At 51.1% G+C, this 19,491-nt stretch overlaps 1 protein-coding gene across 2 annotated transcripts in view; it reads left to right on the top strand.

Annotated features, from left to right (window-relative positions):
- Positions 1 to 19,491, top strand: part of USP25 (ubiquitin specific peptidase 25) — a 274,636-nt gene that overhangs the window by 88,212 nt on the left and 166,933 nt on the right. For both annotated transcript variants that reach the window (XM_075335070.1, XM_075335071.1), the window contains exons 7-8: positions 9,166 to 9,303; positions 17,464 to 17,540. In XM_075335070.1, the coding sequence (XP_075191185.1) occupies positions 9,166 to 9,303; positions 17,464 to 17,540 (215 nt within the window). The remainder of the gene's footprint in view (positions 1 to 9,165; positions 9,304 to 17,463; positions 17,541 to 19,491) is intronic.

Genomic DNA, 19,491 nt, shown 5'->3' with positions numbered 1-19,491 from the left:
CGGAGAGTGTCTGAGCTAGCAGCGCTGTCTTCCAAGGCTCCCTTCCTGGTCTTCCACCAGGACAAGGTAGTGCTGCGCCCCATTCAGGAGTTTCTCCCGAAGGTGGTATCCTCTTTTCATCTTAATCAGGATATCTTTTTGCCTTCGTTTTGTCCTCATGCAGTTCATCGGTATGAGAAGGATTTACATTTGTTAGATCTGGTGAGAGCACTCAGAATCTACATTTCCCGCACAGCGCCCCTGCGCCGTGCGGATGCACTCTTTGTCCTTGTCGCTGGTAAGCGCAAAGGGTCGCAGGCTTCTAAGGCCACCCTGGCTCGATGGATCAAAGAACCAATTCTTGAAGCCTACCGTTCTGCGGGGCTTCAGGTTCCATCAGGGCTGAAGGCCCATTCTACCAGAGCCGTGGGTGCGTCCTGGGCATTGCGACACCAGGCTACGGCTCAACAGGTGTGCCAGGCAGCTACCTGGTCGAGTCTGCACACTTTCACCAAACATTATCAGGTGCATACCTATGCTTCGGCGGACGCCAGCCTAGGTAGAAGAGTCCTGCAGGCGGCAGTTGCCTCCCCGTAGGGGAGGGCTGTCTTTGCAGCTCTAACATGAGGTATTTCTTCAGCGCTCTATTGGGAGACCCAGACGATTGGGGTATAGCTGCTGCCCTCTGGAGGCCACACAAAGCACTACACTAAAAAGTGCAAGGCCCCTCCCCCTCTGGCTATACCCCCCCGTGGTATCACGGGTTCTCCAGTTTTAGCTTTGTGTGCGAAGGAGGTCAGACATCCACGCATAGCTCCACAGATTTTAGTCAGCAGTAGCTGCTGACTATTTCGGATGGAAGAAAAGAGGACACATATAGTGTCCCCAGCATGCTCCCTTCTCACCCCTGGATGGTGTTGTAAGGTTGAGGTACCTATTGCTGGTACGGAGGCTGGAGCCCACATGCTGTTTTCCTTCCACATCCCCCTGAGGGGCTCTGTGGAAGTGGGATCCTGCCGGCCTCAAAGCTCTGATGCCGGGCTCCATCCACAGACCCATTTGAACCTGCTGGATACGGAGCTGGAGTACCGTTCAGGGACATGGCCCTGCACCATTACAGGTACTCTGTGTCCCCGTACACACAGGCACAGCACACTCCAGACTTGCTGGGTGTGCTAGTGCGCCGGGGACAGTAAAGGGTTACAGTCACTGCAGCCTTGCTGAGTGACTTTGTGTTTTGGGAACTACCGCGCCGGACGCTCCGGGAGCGGCGGCGCGGCTGGGACTTGTAGTTCGCCGGGGACTGGGCGCCGACCGCGCTTTTACGGCGGCGGCGCTTATAACTCCAGTCCCCGGCTTCTGCGGCCTAGTGCCGCTTCGTTCCCGCCCCCTCCCTGTCACTCAGGGAAGGGGACAGGCGCTGAGCAATCAGAAAACAGCGCCGAGGGCTGGAGCCTTATTTACATGCTCCAGCCCTCTCACTGCACACTGTCGGGCGCCGGATTCCCGCTCTGCCTTGGGGGCACGCCCACGGCCCGCCCCTCCTCACACGAGCTGGGGAAGAAGCCGGCAGCCATTACAGAGCTCGGGGCACCAAGGCAGGACAGTGGCGTTCATACACCCGCTTATAGGCGGGCGGTAAGGGCACACATAGTGCTGACCACAATATATATGCAGTGTATACATGTGTTGTTTTTAACTGCATAGGTCGCTATATGCCCGCTTGGGGAGCGACTCATCAGCAGCAGGAAAGCAGGTGTGCTAAAGCACAGGCTTTCTAGGCTGCTTGTTTTGCACGACTGAGGTGTTCATTTGTGTTTATGCTGATATGCTATACATTGCACTGTACAGTCGCTAGTCTTAGCTATATTCTCCTGGAATGGCTAGACTACAGCAGCAGAAAACCAAGGGTGCTGGGGCACAGGTTTTTTTTTTTCTATGCTGCTTGTATTGCATGGGCTGCAGTGTGCATTTGTACTTGTGCTTGTATGCTATACATTGCACTGTATGGTCACTCTTCTGGGCTATATTCCCCTAGATGACCAGTCTACAGCAGCAGAAGAGCAGAGGTGCCAGGGCACAGGCTTCTATGCTGCTTGTATTGCATGTGCTGCAGTGTTCATTTGTACTTGTGCTTGTATGCTATACATTGCACTGTAGGGTCACTCTTCTGGGCTATATTCCCCTAGATGACTAGTATACAGCAGCAGAAGAGCAGGGGTGCCAGGGCACAGGCTTCTATGCTGCTTGTATTGCTTGTGCTGCAGTGGTCATTTGTACTTTATGCCTGTATGCTATACATTGCAATGTACGGTCACCAATCTTGGCTATATACTTCTAGATAGCTAGTCGGCAGCGGCAAAAAAGCAACACAGTTTTCAGTGCTGTTTTTACTACATGGGATGCTGTTCATGACACCGTCCCATTGTGTGCATGCTCCCCTGTAGCACGTCGTCTGCCGGGGTCTCTAGCACTTCGTCTGCCGGGGCTCTACTAGTTGTGGCCAAAGAAACCTCCTGTCAACCCTGTCCATGGACAGGGACGGAGTAGTCATAATTTAGAGACTTGCACCCATGGGCAATCTACTTGAACAAAAGGCAGCTCTTCAGGGCTTTGATACTGACATCGCTCTCAATCCGGATACACCGGGTGGTAACGCCATACGGAATGATCCTATACCGTCCACCAATGGAAGGTTGGATCTTCCTCCCTCAGCTCCCCCAGTGGAGATAGGAGACGAACAGGAGAAGTTCCTTTTCAGTGTCTCACGCAGATATTGAGTATTTTTCTGGCCACGCTGACTTCAGAGAAGCAGTCCAGGAACACCACGCTTACCAGATAAGCGTCTTCTCCAAACGTTTTTAGGATACACGTTATCCCTTTTTTCCCCTGACGTGGTCAGCGCTGGACCCAGGGTCCAAAGGTGGATTCTCCAATCTCCAGGCTTGCATATAGAGCCATAGTTGCACTGGAGATGGGGCTTCACTTAAAGATGCCATTCACAGACAGATGGACTCTGGTTGAAATCTGTCTAGGAGGCTATCGGCGTGTCGGTTGCTCCGGCATTCACAGCCGTATAGGCAACCTAACCTTTTCAGCGGTTCTTGCGCCGCAATGTCTGCACTGCGACTTACCCTATTAATGCTGTCCTAAAAGTACAGTCGAGGTTTCGGTCCTTCCCAAGCTCGGGCAGGTCCCAATTGTCCTCGTGCAAAAGGGCTACAAAACCTCAGACGGGCTCAGATTCCGGCCGGGCTCAATCACGCCCAAAGAAGGCAGCCGGAGGAACCGCTACCAAGGCGGTCTCCTCATGACTCTCAGCTCTCTCCCTCTCTCCGCATCCGCGGTTGATGGCAGACTCCCCCGCCTTTGGCGATATTTAGCTGCCACAGGTCACAGACCGGTGGGTGACGGACATTGTGCTCACGTGCACAGGACAGTGTTCTGTTCTCGTCCTCCGACTCCATTCTTCAGAACGGCCCCACCTCTCCACCGAGCAGATGCCCTGCTGCAGGCGGTGGACGCTCTAAGAGCAGAAGGAGTGGTGATCCCTGTCCCCCCTCAGGAACGAGGGCGAGGGTTTGTACTCCAATCTCTTTGTGGCTCCAAAAATGGACGGTTCCTTCCGTCCTGTTCTGGTTCTGAAACTGCTCAACGAGCATGCGAACGCCAGGCGGTTCCGGATGGGATCCCTCCGATCCGTCATTGCCTCAATGTCTCGAGGAGACTTCCTTGCCTCAACAGACATCAAAGATGCCTATCTCCACGTGCCAATTGCTACGGAGCACCAACGTTTTCTACGTTTTGTGATAGGAGACGAACATCTTCTGTTCGTAGCTCTGCCATTCAGTCTGGCGACAGCCCCACGGGTGGGCACCAAGGTCATGGCAGCAGTGGTAGCAGTCTTGCACTCTCACGGAGTGATTCCGTACTTGGACGATCTACTCGTCAAAGCAACCTCCCTCGAGGCATGCCAACGCAGCCTGAATGTTACGCTGGAGACTCTCCAGACTTTCGGGTGGATCATCAATTTGGCAAGGTCAAATCTGTCTCCGACTCAATCACTAACGTATCTCGGCATGGAGTTTCATACTCTATCAGCCATAGTGAAGCTTCCGCTGAACCAGCAGCGTTCACTGTGGACAGAGGTGCAGTCTCTCCTTCAAGGCCAGTCGCACCCCTTAAGGCGCCTCATGCACTTCCTAAGGAAGATGGTGGCAGCCATCGAGGCAGTTCTCTTTGCGCAGTTTCATCTGCGCCAACGGCAATCGGACATTCTCCGCAAATGGGATGGGCAGTCAACCTCCCTGGACGGGAAGTCTCCCTTTCCCTGACGGCCGAGGACTCTCTGCAATAGTGGCTTATTCCCACCTCATTGCCATAGCCCCCATCCTGGGCAGTGGTCACGACAGATACGAGTCTGTCAGGGTGGGGAGCAGTTTGTCTCCGCCACATGGCTCAGGGGACGTGGACTCAGCAGGAGTCCACCCTTCAGTTCGATGTGCTGGAAATCGGGGCAGGGTATCTTACCCTATTAGCTTTCCAAAAGTGGCTAGAAGGGAGCAGATCCGAATCCAGTCGGACATCTCCACAGCGGTGGCATACATCAACCACCAAGGAGGGACACGCAGTCAGCAGCCTTCCAGGAAGTCCGGCGAATCCTCATGTGGGTGGAGGACACAGCATCCACCATATCCGCAGTTCACATCCCGGGCGTAGAAAACTGGGAAGCAGGCTTCCTCAGTCGCCAGGGCATGGACGCGGGGGAATGGTCCCTTCACCCGGACGTGTTTCAGGAAATCTGTTGCCGCTGGGGGGGGGCCGGACGTCGACCTAATGGCGTCTCGGCACACCAACAAGGTCCCGGCATTTATGGCACGATCGCGCGATCACAGAGCTCTGGCGGCAGACGCCTTAGTGCAAGATTGGTCGCAGTTCCGGCTCACATATGTGTTTCCACCTCTGGCACTCTTGCCCAGAGTACTGCGCAAAAATCAGATCCGATTGCAGCCGCGTCATACTCGTCGCACCAGACTGGCCGAGGAGATCGTGGTACCCGGATCTGTGGCATCTCACGGTCGGCCGACCGGGGTCACTACCAGACCGACCAGACTTACTGTCTCAAGGGCCGTTTTCTCCATCGGAATTCTGCGGCCCTGAACCTGACTGTGTGGCTTGTGTGTCCTGGATCCTAGCGTCTTCAGGATTATCCCAAGGGGTCGTTGCCACCATGAGACAGGCTAGGAAGCCCACGTCTGCTAAGATCTACCACAGAACGTGGAAGGTTTTCTTAATCTGGTGCTCTACTCAGGGAGTGTCTCCCTGGCCATTTGCATTGCCTATCTTTCTTTCCTTCCTACAATAGGAGTTAGAAAAGGGCTTGTCGCTAGACTCCCTCAAAGGGCAAGTCTCAGCACTATCCGTGTTCTTTCAGAAGCGTCTAGCACGTCTTTCTAAGGTGCGCACGTTCCCGCAGGGGGTTTGTCATATCGTACCCCCGTACAAGGGGCCGTTGGATCCATGGGATCTGAACAGGGTTCTAGTTGCTCTCCAGAAGCCGCCTTTCGAGCCTCTGAAGGAAGTTTCTTTTTCTCGCCTGTCACAGAAGGTGGCGTTTCTCGTTGCGATCACATCGCTTCGGCGAGTGTCTGAGCTGGCAGCTCTGTCATCCAAGGCTCCCTTCCTGGTGTTTTCACCAGGACAAGGTAGTGCTGCGCATCATTCCGGAGTTTCTCCCTAAGGTAGTATCCTCGTTTCATCTTAATCAGGATATCTCCTTACCGTCCTTTTGCACTCATCCGGTTCACCGGTATGAGAATGATTTACGTTTGCTAGATCTGGTGAGAGCACTCAGAATCTACATTTCACGCACGGCGCCCGTACGCCGTTCCGATGCCCTTGTCGCTGGTACGCGCAAGAGGTTGCAGGCTTCTAAAGCCACCCTGGCTCGATGGATCAAAGAACCAATTCTGGAAGCCTACCGTTTTGCAGGGCTTCCGGTTCTTTCAGGGCTGAAAGCCCATTCAACCAGAGCCGTGAGTGCGTCCTGGGCGCTACGACACCAGGCTTCGGCTCAACAGGTGTGCCAGGCAACTACCTGGTCGAGTCTGCACACTTTCACCAAACATTTTCAGGTGCATACCTATGCTTCGGCGGATGCCAGCTTAGGTAGAAGAGTCCTGCGGGCGGCAGTGACATCCCCGTAGGGGAGGGCTGTTTTGCAGCTCTAACATGAGGTATCTCTTTACCCACCCAGGGACAGCTTTTGGACGTCCCAATCGTCTGGGTCTCCCAATAGAGCGCTGAAGAAGAAGGGAATTTTGTTACTTACCGTAAATTCCTTTTCTTCTAGCTCTTATTGGGAGACCCAGCACCCGCCCTGTTGTCCTTCGGGATTTCTTGGTTGTTTGCGGGTACACATGTTGTTCATGTTGAACGGTTTTTCAGTTCTCCGACGTTATTCGGAGTTAATTTGTTTAAACCAGTTATTGGCTTCCTCCTTCTTGCTTTGGCACTAAAACTGGAGAACCCGTGATACCACGGGGGGGTATAGCCAGAGGGGGAGGGGCCTTGCACTTTTTAGTGTAGTGCTTTGTGTGGCCTCCAGAGGGCAGCAGCTATACCCCAATCGTCTGGGTCTCCCAATAAGAGCTAGAAGAAAAGGAATTTACGGTAAGTAACAAAATTCCCTTCTTTACCCACCCAGGGACAGCTTTTGGACGTCCCAATCGTCTGGGTCTCCCAATAGAGCGCCGAAGAAGAAGGGAATTTTGTTACTTACCGTAAATTCCTTTTCTTCTAGCTCTTATTGGGAGACCCAGCACCCGCCCTGTTGTCCTTCGGGATTTTTGGTTTGTTTGCGGGTACACATGTTGTTCATGTTGAACGGTTTTCAGTTCTCCGATGTTACTCGGAGTGAATTTGTTTAAACCAGTTATTGGCTTTCCTCCTTCTTGCTTTTGCACTAAAACTGGTGAGGCCGTGATCCCACTGGGGGTGTATAGCCAGAAGGGGAGGGGCCTTACACTTTTTAGTGTAATTGCTTTGTGTGGCCTCCGGAGGCAGTGCTATACACCCAATCGTCTGGGTCTCCCAATAAGAGCTAGAAGAAAAGGAATTTACGGTAAGTAACAAAATTCCCTTCTTTTTAGCATTGTATATGTAACTGGACAAGGCCTTTACCATTACACGAGGATGAGCGACTTGTAACTGTGCAAGGATTATAATTCCTATTGTGTTTTTAGAGTAATCACCATTAACACTGTCCTGGTCTCAGAGAAATACTTCCTATCAAGTGTCAGACGATTTCCACTCTACAAAGAAAGGCGAATCTGGCAAGGATTATAATATGGACTCCACTCAGGGGCGGACAGATCATTTGGTGCAACCTGTGCAGCAACCAAGGGGTCCAAGAGCTAAGGGGGGGGGGGGGGGGCATTGTGCAATATGATCAGCTATTGGATCGCCGCGGGCCCATATATTGTTCCTGCACGGGGGCCTCCTGTCTCTGTCCTTAGAATTCAGATCTGATTTCAATTCATTTTCTATATCCTCTCTCGTTAATTGCCAACTAATAAAATGTTGCAAAAATGAGCATTTGTCACTCTATTAAGAGCGCACCCCCACCTCCGAGAAATGCAGCTTTTGCAAGTTAATAAGTGGATTCTTCCAGTAAGGCAGGGGCCCATGGTACACACCAGATGGGGTTGATCCGCTTACAGTATGGTGAGTTGATCGGCTGCTGTCACCCCCATAGATTCAGCACAGGCCGTTTCAGTGACGTGCGCCCGACCAAAAGCCATGATTCACACCGCTTCTGTAATCAGACTGCGGAGGCCTGTGATTGGCTGTATCAGTCAGGTGACTAGGACAGCGCATGTCACCAGAGAAACCGCCATCGACATGCCATTTTAGCCAACTGACCGCTGCAGACAACCACAAGACTTTGGTGACAGAGAATCATGAGGACATGGCCTCCTCTCCGGCGCAGAAGACTGAAGTGTCCTGTGCTGGATCCTCGGGGGTGACAGCAGTGGAGCTGCATACATTTTATTTTCTACCCTTGCATGGCACCTGTGCGGATTTAGGATGGGTGATCACTTACTGATCGATGGGGATCTGCACCAATCGGAATTAAGGGGAATGTTTACGACCGACATGGCATTAATATCCCCATTATAATGTGGCGTCGCAGGTCGCCCAGCTCTCCATTAATTATCAAATAAGAAATAACGTTTGGAACTCCATTCTATGTCTGAACTGGGTGCAAAAACCTAAAAAACATCACTATGGGGAGATAAGGTATGCACACCAGTGACTATGCGAGGGGAATACATGCTATTACATGTATTCCCCTCGCATAGTCACTGGTGTGCATACCTTATCTCCCCATAGTGATGTTTTTTAGGTTTTTGCATCCAGTTCAGACATAGAATGGAGTTCCAAACGTTATTTCTTATTTGTTAGTTGTTTTTCGTTTGGGAACCCTCCCCACACACCTATTGCCAATTCACATCATATATATAGCCTGGGTCTCAGCTTCCCATACACGGTAAGTTTTTTAACTGCATGAGAGGACACACACAAGCTAGGGACCCCAACGTAGAGAAATACTTTGGCGTAGTGTTGGGGCTCTATTGCATTGATCAATTCAGTAGCTAAATTTCTCTTTATTCATATGTTCATGGCAGTAATGCAGGTTCCATTTTTCACATTTCATTCTTACATAAAGCTATTGAATTTTTCATGTCAGTATTCACACAGCAGTTTCTGCTATTACATGTATTCCCCTCGCATAGTCACTGGTGTGCATACCTTATCTCTCCATTAATTATCAGGCTACCGGAAAAATCAGAGTGCAGCACGGCATAGAGCGGTTGAACAACGCCGCTGCAGCTCCATTTATCCTTTCTGCTTATTGGTGCGACTCCCATCAATCAGACCTCATCGATCCTGTGAATATTCTGTGGATAGATGATTACTTTTTCTCTGAAAAATCCCTTTAACACTTTGCAGCATGCCCTCAACAATGTCCGCTCTGCTACATTTGTATATTGGGTGCATACTATTCTGCAATATCAGCTGCTTAGAATGGGAACACCTGATATTTAATGTGGGGTATTGACCGAACTTCCATGACCAGACCTCACCGTCTACGTACAATTGCCATTTTCTTTTTTGCCACAGGAACGTCGGAATCTGCCGTTCATGCGAGAGCTGCGCTATCTCTTCTCACTACTGGTCAGCTCCAAAAGGAAATATGTGGACCCTTCCCGGGCGGTGGAGATTCTGAAAGATGCCTTCAAGTCCAACGATTCCCAGCAGGTGAGCGATTGTGGACGTAGATCCCGCAGAATCGCTTTTAGTACGGTGAGAGCACAGGTACTGGGCTTTCAGTGGTCGACATCTGCACCACCAACAGCAAACTTGTGCACTTGATGAATGCTCTTGTGTAAAAATGCTTACAGGGTTTTGCCTTTTTCTTTGTCGCTCCATTGGGAGACCCAGACAATTGGGGTGTATAGCTATGCCTCCGGAGGCCACACAAAGTATTACACTAAAAGTGTAAAGCCCCTCCCCTTCTGCCTATACACCCCCCCGTGCACACGGGCTCCTCAGTTTTTAAGCTTTGTGCGAAGGAGGCAGACATCCACGCATAGCTCCACAGCTTGGTCGGCAGCAGCTGCTGACTAGGTCGGATGGAAGAAAAGAGGGCCCATAATAGGGCCCCCAGCATGCTCCCTTCTCACCCCACTTTGTCGGCGGTGTTGTTAAGGTTGAGGTGCCCATTGCGGGTACACAGGCAGGAGCCACATGCTGTTTTCCTTCCCTATCCCTTAATGGGCTCTGGGTGAAGTGGGACCCGGATCGGTCTCCAGGCACTGGGACCGTGCTCCCTCCGCAGCCCCTGGGAATCTGCAGGATAGGAGCTGGATATCGTCAGGGACAAGGCCCTGCTACTATGAGGTACTCTGTGTCCCCGTGGGGACCGCGCATGGAGCGCTGGTCCCATACACATTACAGCACTGCTGGGTGTGTTAGTGCGCCGGGCATGGAGCGCTTGTGCCAGACACTTTCCATCTCTGCTGGGTGTGTTAGTGCGCCGGACATGGAGCGTTTGGGCTAGACACTTTCCAGCTCTGCTGGGTGTGTTAGTGCGCCGGACATGGAGTGCTTGTGCCAGACACTTTCCAGCTCTGCTGGGTGTGTTAGTGCGCCGGACATGGAGCGTTAGTGCCAAACACTTTCCAGCACTGCTGGAGGTGTTAGTGCGCCGGGGGACTACGCGCGGCCGCGCTTATTGCCGGCCGCGCTTATAACTTTAGTCCCCGGCTTCTGCGGCCTAGTGTCGTTCTTTCCCGCCCACAGGCCTGCCAGTCAGGGGAGGGGCGGGACGCTGCACGGATCGTCAGCGGAGGGCTGGAGCATACATTAGTATCCTCCTCCCTCCTCACTCAGTACAGTGGGGCCCTGGATTCCCGCACTTTTCTTGGGCACGCCCACGGTCTCCTCCTCCTCACAGAACGCCGGCAGCCATTCCTGTCAGCGACTCAGACGCTGAGGAGGAGAGGCAACACAGGGAGACCCAGGCAGGGAATCTGGCGACCACACAACCGCTCTGAGCGGTCGGTAAGCAGCACCTGTGGTGCTGGCCCCACTGAGTACTGAAGTGTGTATATATATATATATATATATATATATTATATATATATATATATATATATATATATATATATATATATATATATATATATATATATATATATATATATATATATATATATATATATATAAAATATAGGATTTTAGGCTATACATTGCACTGTACGGTCGCTCTGTTGATTTTTGGCTATATACCCTCCTGGTTGTTCTCAGAGGAGACAACATGTCATCTGCAAAAAGCAAGGGTGCCACAGCACAGACGTATTTTGCAACCTGTACCTCATGTACAGCTGTACTACCGGCAGGGTCCACTGACCCTCATTGTGTGCAATGCTCGGCCCCGGTGGCGCTTACTCAGCCGGAGCCTCTGCTACAAGTGGCCCAGGTGGATCCACCTGCTACCACTGTCCAGGTGACAGGGACGGAGTTTGCAGCTTTTGCTGACAAGCTGTCTGACACTGTGGATAAATGGTCTGCTAAAATACTGGAAGCTTTGCAGTCCAGACCGGTGATTCAGGCCCCGGGCTCTATCCAGTCCTTGACCCCTGGTCCCCCTCAATTGGAACAGCAATGTGCCCCGGGGGTAACCCACAGGTCCCAGGGTGAGGTCTCTGACACGGACCGCAGTCCCAGGCCGCCCAAGCGGGGTCGCTGGGAAATTCCCTCCACTTCATCACACTGTTCAGGGTCCCAGCAGGGGGACTCTCTGGAGGATGAAGCGGAGGTCTCAGATCAGGATTCTGATACTGAAGCCGCTCTCAACCTAGATACACCTGAAGGTGACGCAGTAGTGAATGACCTTATAGCGACCATCAATCAGGTGTTGGATCTTTCTCCCCCAGCTCCTCCAATTGAGGAGTCTGCTTCTCAGGAGAAATTCCGTTTCAGGTTTCCAAAGCGTACATTAAATATGTTTCTGGATCACTCTGACTTCAGAGAGGCAATCCAGAAAAACCGAGACTGTCCAGACAAGCGTTTTTCCAAGCGCCTTAAGGACACACGTTATCCCTTCCCCCCCGAGGTTGTCAAGGGCTGGACTCAGTGTCCTAAGGTGGATCCTCCAATCTCCAGACTGGCGGCTAGATCCATAGTTGCAGTGGAAGACGGGGCTTCACTCAAAGATGCCACTGACAGACAGATGGAACTATGGTTGAAATCCATCTATGAAGCTATCGGCGCGTCTTTTGCTCCAGCATTCGCAGCCGTATGGGCACTCCAAGCTATCTCAGCTTGTCAGGCGCAGATTCATGCGGTAACACGTACATCTGCCCCACAAGTGGTGTCCTTAACCAATCAGGCGTCGGCGTTTGCGTCCTACGCCATTAATGCTATCCTTGACTCTGCGAGCCGTACGGCGGTGGCATCCGCCAACTCGGTGGTACTCCGCAGGGCCATGTGGCTACGTGAATGGAAGGCAGACTCTGCTTCCAAAAAAGTTCTTAACCGGTTTGCCATTAGCTGGCGACCGCTTGTTTGGTGAGCGATTGGATGAAGTCATTAAACAATCCAAGGGAAAGGATTCATCCTTACCCCAGTCCAAACCAAACAGACCTCAACCACGGAAGGTACAATCGAGGTTTCGGTCCTTTCGGACCGCGGGCAGATCTCAATTTTCCTCGTCCAAAAGGCCTCAGAAAGATCAGAGGAACTCCGATGCATGGCGGTCTAAGTCACGTCCTAAAAAGACCGCCGGAGGCACCGCTCCCAAAGCGGCCTCCTCATGACTTTTGGCCTCTTCCAACCGCATCCTCGGTCGGTGGCAGGCTCTCCCGCTTTTGCGACACTTGGCTGCCACAAGTAAAAGACCGATGGGTGAGAGACATTCTATCTCACGGTTACAGGATAGAGTTCAACTCTCGTCCTCCGACTCGTTTCTTCAGAACATCTCCACCCCCCGACAGAGCCGAGGCTCTTATGCAGGCGGTGGGCACCCTGAAGGCGGAAGGAGTGGTGATCCCGGTTCCTCGTCAGCAACGGGGTCACGGTTTTTACTCCAACTTGTTCGTGGTGCCAAAAAAGGACGGATCCTTCCGTCCCGTTCTGGACCTAAAGCTGCTCAACAAGCATGTGAAAACCAGGCGGTTCCGGATGGAATCGCTTCGCTCCGTCATCGCCTCCATGTCCCAAGGAGATTTCCTGGCATCAATAGACATCAAAGATGCTTATCTCCACGTACCGATTGCGCCAGAGCATCAGCGCTTCCTGCGCTTCGCCATAGGGGACGAACACCTTCAGTTCGTGGCACTACCTTTTGGCCTGGCAACAGCCCCACGGGTCTTCACCAAGGTCATGGCAACAGTGGTGGCAATCCTACACTCTCAGGGACACTCGGTGATCCCTTACTTAGACGATCTACTTGTCAAGGCACCCTCTCAAGGGGCATGCCAACACAGCCTGAACATTGCTCTGGAAACTCTCCAGAGTTTCGGGTGGATCATCAATTTTCCAAAGTCAAATATGACACCGGCCCAATCACTAACATATCTTGGCATGGAGTTTCATACTCTCTCAGCGATAGTGAAGCTTCCGCTGACCAAACAGCGTTCACTACAGACAGGGGTACAATCTCTCCTTCATGGTCAGTCACACCCCCTGAGGCGCCTCATGCACTTCCTAGGGAAGATGGTGGCAGCAATGGAGGCAGTTCCTTTTGCGCAGTTTCATCTGCGCCCACTTCAATGGGACATTCTCCGCAAATGGGACAGGAAGTCGACGTCCCTCGACAGGAACGTCTCCCTTTCTCGGGCAGCCAAAGCTTCCCTTCAGTGGTGGCTTCTTCCCACTTCTCTGTCAAAGGGGAAATCCTTCCTGCCCCCATCCTGGGCTGTGGTCACGATGGACGCGAGCCTGTCAGGGTGGGGAGCGGTCTTTCTCCACCACAGGGCTCAGGGGACTTGGACTCAGACAGAGTCCTCCCTTCAGATCAATGTTCTGGAGATAAGGGCAGTGTATCTTGCCCTAAAGGCGTTCCAGCCGTGGCTGGAAGGCAAACAGATCCGAATTCAGTCGGACAACTCCACAGCGGTGGCATACATCAACCACCAAGGCGGGACACGCAGTCGGCAAGCCTTCCAGGAGGTCCGGCGGATTCTGCTATGGGTGGAAGCCACAGCCTCCACCATATCCGCAGTTCACATCCCGGGCATAGAAAACTGGGAAGCAGATTTTCTCAGTCGCCAGGGCATGGACACAGGGGAATGGTCCCTTCACCCGGAAGTGTTTCAGGAGATCTGTTGCCGCTGGGGCATGCCGGACGTCGACCTAATGGCGTCCCGGCACAACAACAAGGTCCCGGCATTCATGGCACGGTCTCAAGATCACAGAGCTCTGGCGGCAGACGCCTTAGTTCAGGATTGGTCGCAGTTTCAACTCCCTTATGTGTTTCCTCCTCTGGCACTGTTGCCCAGAGTGTTACGCAAGATCAGGGCCGACTGCCGCCGCGCCATCCTCGTCGCTCCAGACTGGCCGAGGCGGTCGTGGTACCCGGATCTGTGGCATCTCACGGTCGGCCAACCGTGGGCACTCCCAGACCGACCAGACTTGCTCTCTCAAGGGCCGTTTTTCCATCTGAATTCTGCGGCCCTCAACCTGACTGTGTGGCCATTGAGTCCTGGATCCTAGCGTCTTCAGGATTATCTCAAGAGGTCATTGCCACCATGAGACAGGCTAGGAAACCAACGTCCGCCAAGATCTACCACAGGACGTGGAAAATTTTCCTGTCGTGGTGCTCTGCTCAGGGCTTTTCTCCCTGGCCGTTTACCTTGCCCACTTTTCTGTCCTTTCTTCAATCCGGATTAGAAAAGGGTTTGTCACTAGGCTCCCTTAAGGGACAAGTCTCTGCGCTCTGTCTTTTTTCAGAAGCGCCTGGCCAGACTTCCACAGGTACGCACGTTCCTGCAGGGGGTTTGTCACATCGTCCCTCCTTACAGGCGTCCGTTAGAACCCTGGGATCTGAACAGGGTGCTGATGGCTCTTCAGAAACCACCGTTCGAGCCAATAAGGGATATCTCTCTCTCGCGCCTTTCACAGAAGGTGGTCTTCCTAGTGGCAGGCACATCACTTCGGAGAGTGTCTGAGCTAGCAGCGCTGTCATGCAAAGCCCCCTTCCTGGTGTTTCACCAGGACAAGGTGGTTCTGCGTCCGGTTCCGGAATTTCTCCCTAAGGTGGTATCCCCCTTTCATCTCAATCAGGATATCTCCTTACCCTCTTTTTGTCCTCATCCAGTTCACCAATGTGAAAAGGATTTGCACTTGTTAGATCTGGTGAGATCACTCAGATTCTACATTTCTCGTACGGCGCCCCTGCGCCGCTCGGATGCACTCTTTGTTCTTGTCGCTGGACAGCGTAAAGGGACACAAGCTTCCAAATCAACCCTGGCTCGGTGGATCAAGGAACCAATTCTCGAGGCTTATCGTTCCTCCGGGCTTCCGGTTCCCTCAGGGCAGAAGGCCGATTCTACCAGGGCCGTGGGAGCGTCCTGGGCTTTGCGGCACCAGGCTACGGCTCAGCAGGTGTGTCAGGCGGCTACCTGGTCGAGCCTGCACACTTTCACGAAACACTATCAGGTGCATACCTATGCTTCGGCAGATGCCAGCCTAGGTAGGCGAGTCCTTCAGGCGGACGGAGCCGGTTGCGGCTCTATTATGAGGTATTATTTACCCACCCAGGGACTGCTTTTGGACGTCCCAATTGTCTGGGTCTCCCAATGGAGCGACAAAGAAGGGAATTTTGTTTACTTACCGTAAATTCCTTTTCTTCTAGCTCCAATTGGGAGACCCAGCACCCGCCCCTGTTTTTTGTGTACACATGTTGTTCATGTTGAATGGTTTCAGTTCTCCGATATTCCTTCGGATTGAATTTACTTTAAACCAATTATACTTTTTTCCTCCTTCTTGCTTTTGCACCAAAACTGAGGAGCCCGTGTGCACGGGGGGTGTATAGGCAGAAGGGGAGGGGCTTTACACTTTTAGTGTAATACTTTGTGTGGCCTCCGGAGGCATAGCTATACACCCCAATTGTCTGGGTCTCCCAATTGGAGCTAGAAGAAAAGGAATTTACGGTAAGTAAACAAAATTCCCTTCTTTTCAGAAACCCTCTTCCCTGGCTGAAATTGCAAAAACACAAAACACTAAGCTTTACTCACCCTCCCCAGGTCCAGCATGGAGTCTCTGCCACTGCTCTCTGTGTCTGTTATTGTCTGCAGTGCTAATGTTAAATTGACATTGCTGTAGCAGATTGGCAGCAGCGGTGATGTTACATTGACAGTGCTGTAGCCAATTGGCAGCAGCGGTGATGTTACATTGATAGTGCTGTGGCAGATTGGCACCAGCGGTAATGTTACATTGACAGTGCTGTAGCCGATTTGCTGCAGCGCTGATGTCACATTGAAAGTGCTGTAGCCGATTTGCTGCAGCGCTGATGTCACATTGAAAGTGCTGTAGCTGATTTGCTGCAGCGCTGATGTCACATTGACAGTGCTGTAGCCGATTTTCTGCTGCACTGCTGTCATGATGTGCAATAGCCGATTGGAAGCAGCTTTGATGTCATGATGACAGTTTTGTAGCAGATTGGCTGCAGCACTAATGTTATATTGACAGTGCTATAGCCGATTGGCTGCAGCGCTGATGTCATTATGACAGTACAATAGCCGATTGGCTGCAGCACTGATGACCTGATGTCATTATGACAGTGCTATAGCCGATTGGCTGCAGCGCTGATGTCATTATGACAGTACAATAGCCGATTGGCTGCAGCACTGATGACCTGATGTCAGGGCTACAGACAATAAGTTACCAGGAGCAGCAGAAAAGACCCAGTGGAAGCACAGATTTTCTGAAAATGGAAAACCCCTTTAACATTGTTGTTTACCTGCAAAAAAATATGGACATAAACATAGCTTACAAACTGTCTGGACACTGGGACCCTTGTCCATTAATGATGATCGGTTCAGAAGTGAAACCTCCAGCAAAGACCCAAGTGCTTTTTTCCCCCTTTATAACAATCTTAGTGATTCCTCTGTTGTTCCTCCTGGAAATGTACATGTAAATGAATTGACCGCTTACACTCTGACATTGTAGATAAACTACTGACCATTTCAGACTGTAGTGACACCGGATAATGACAAGTCGCTTCTCCTAAGCCAGCAGTGGCTTGTTTGCCACAGTAGCCAGCAGGAGAGCTCTCCGGCCCTGCACCCTCAGGAGAACTCAGAGGTCCCTTTTGCCCATATGAGAAAACCAATACTCTTAACAGCCCCTGATATTTGGGGCCCTATTGGTGATTTTGCGTTGGGGCCCACCTTCAGGTGACTCCACGGTAAGACTGGCATGGGAGCGGGGGGTGACAATCTTGGACATAACATACGACCTCTTTTATTTTTAGTATTATTAAAAGGAATCTGTCAGCAGGCTTTTGCCATGTCATCTGAGAGAAGCATAATGTAGGCAAAGATGCTGAATCCAACAATGTATTTCTTAGATTGCTGGCTGTAACTGTTCTGATATAATCTGAATTTTTAGCTTTAGTCATGTAGCTGAGCCCAGGGAGTTGTAACCACTCACACCAGACTCGAAATAGACTGACACCTCACTGTCAATGTAGAATCACCGCATGGGGCGTGCAGGACTGCCCCGAGTTTCTAGTCCTGTAATAAGGGTCCTGCTGCTTAAATAAACATAGAAAATAAGCAAAAGATCGGACTGTGACAACACAGGCATGCCTGAACCTTTTGTGTACACCCTTGCAGCATGCTGGCTTCAGCTTACATAGCAAAAACCTGCTGACAGATTCCCTTTTTAATCTTTCTTCTTCTTTCCTTGTAGCAAGATGTCAGTGAATTCACACACAAACTGTTAGATTGGCTGGAAGACGCTTTCCAGATAAAAGCAGAGGAAGAAAGGTGAGCTATTACATTTTTTTTTTTTTTGTATGGACATGTATGAAACACTAAATCTTGATTTGAGGCTCCGGGTTATGTCTCTGCCTTGCTATATTATTATCCCAAAATCCCAACAGATTATTTTTGACATCCAATGATAGAAAAGCAAATATGCTAAGAAAAGCGCACATGGAAAATGGGAACCTGGAAAAGTAGCAAAGTGACAAGTCTGAGACCCCATAGAGCACAGTCATGGGGCTGTCACTTCGGAGAATCCATTTTTTGTTAGAAGGGTCCCTTGACTATAAGCTGATCACACAGTGTCCTGCCGAGACCCCGAGCAATTAGCTGTAATCTGTGGGGAAATAGAGCACTTACTATATCTGCCTGCAGCACCCCCACAGAGGGACCGGAGCGCGCTGCATGCCGCCCATTCATTATAATGGGCTGTCCGTGTGATAGGGGAGCGGATGTCCAGGATGAGAGGTGCTTTTTGTACCCGCTTCTACTGACGTAGAAAACCCCAGTATTACATTGGTAAAGTCTGTGATTTTCGGCTACCACTGATTTTGTGAATGACTGGACTCTTGAGCACTGCGGATTCATGACTGCTGCTACTGAACGGCCCATTCAGACCAATGATAGTTTGGTTTCTGGACATCTGATGCATAACATCAAGCAATGCCCAAAATAACTATTTCCATACATGTGACACACATGTCCAGGAGATAACACGTCCGCTGCTTGAAGCGGGCTCAGCAGCGGAGCCTGCTCTGCACAATGCAGGTTGTAACAGCCGACACCAGCCGCTAATAGCAGAGATCAGCCCCAGCTCCAGTCACTGCTGTTTAACAAAAAAGGCAATGAAATGTGATCAAAACGTCATACATTTCCCAAAAACCCCAAGCTTTCATACCGCTCCATTGACAGCAGTAGCACGGTCGCTTTACTGTAATGTTTTACAGGCCAGAGAGATCAGACTGTGGTGGCCGCCGCAGCAGATGTGAGCCCGCTCTGTCTGGTGACCTGCACGTTCCCCTCCTATGTGCTTACCATGGATTATTCGGAGCCGGCTATCATTTTTTCCCGTGTAATTGGCTTTTTCACTATTTGGTAATTCAGTCATGTTCCCCGGTGCTGCCCTTGGGCTGTGAACATTTCCTGACAATTGAAGAGCTAAGTGACATACACATTACACTGGAGGGAAGACGTGGCGGCCATGACACGTCAGGACAAGGTTATCCTAGAACTCCAGGAATCGGGTTGGCAGTATTCGGAAATATTGTCGTGTCGTTTCTAAATTGATGGTTCCTGAGCTTTGTTTTTAGAGGTTACCTTACATTAACAAAGGGGCAGTCAGCTGCAGTACTCTAGGGCAGGGATAACAAACTGAATGCACAGAGGGCGAAAGTTAAAAACTTGGATAAAGTCGTGTGCCAACCTAGTTTCAGGCCCCTCATAGTCCTCCCTACAGAATAAAGGGCCCCACATAGTCCTCTATACAGAATAATGGGCCCCACATAGTCCTCTATACAGAATAAAGGGACCTACATAGTCCTCTATACAGAATAAAGGGCCCCACATAGTCCTCTATACAGAATAAAGGGCCCCACATAGTCCCCTATACAGAATAAAGGGCCCCACATAGTCCCCTATACAGAATAAAGGGCCCCACATAGTCCTCTATACAGAATAAAGGGCCCCACATAGTCCTCTATACAGAATAAAGGGCCCCACATAGTCCTCTATACAGAATAAAGGGCCCCACATAGTCCTCTATACAGAATAAAGGGCCCCACATAGTCCTCCCTACAGAATAAAGGGCCCCACATAGCCCTCCATACAGAATAAAGGGCCCCACATAGTCCTCTATACAGAATAAAGGGCCTCACATAGTCCTCTATACAGAATAAAGGGCCCCACATAGTCCTCTATACAGAATAAAGGGCCCCACATAGTCCTCTATACAGAA

This window comes from Anomaloglossus baeobatrachus, chromosome 2, assembly GCF_048569485.1.
Source record: "Anomaloglossus baeobatrachus isolate aAnoBae1 chromosome 2, aAnoBae1.hap1, whole genome shotgun sequence".
NCBI classification, from domain to species: domain Eukaryota; kingdom Metazoa; phylum Chordata; class Amphibia; order Anura; family Aromobatidae; genus Anomaloglossus; species Anomaloglossus baeobatrachus.
Note: the sequence above shows the minus strand (reverse complement) of the source record. Positions and strands in the feature narration are given on the sequence as shown.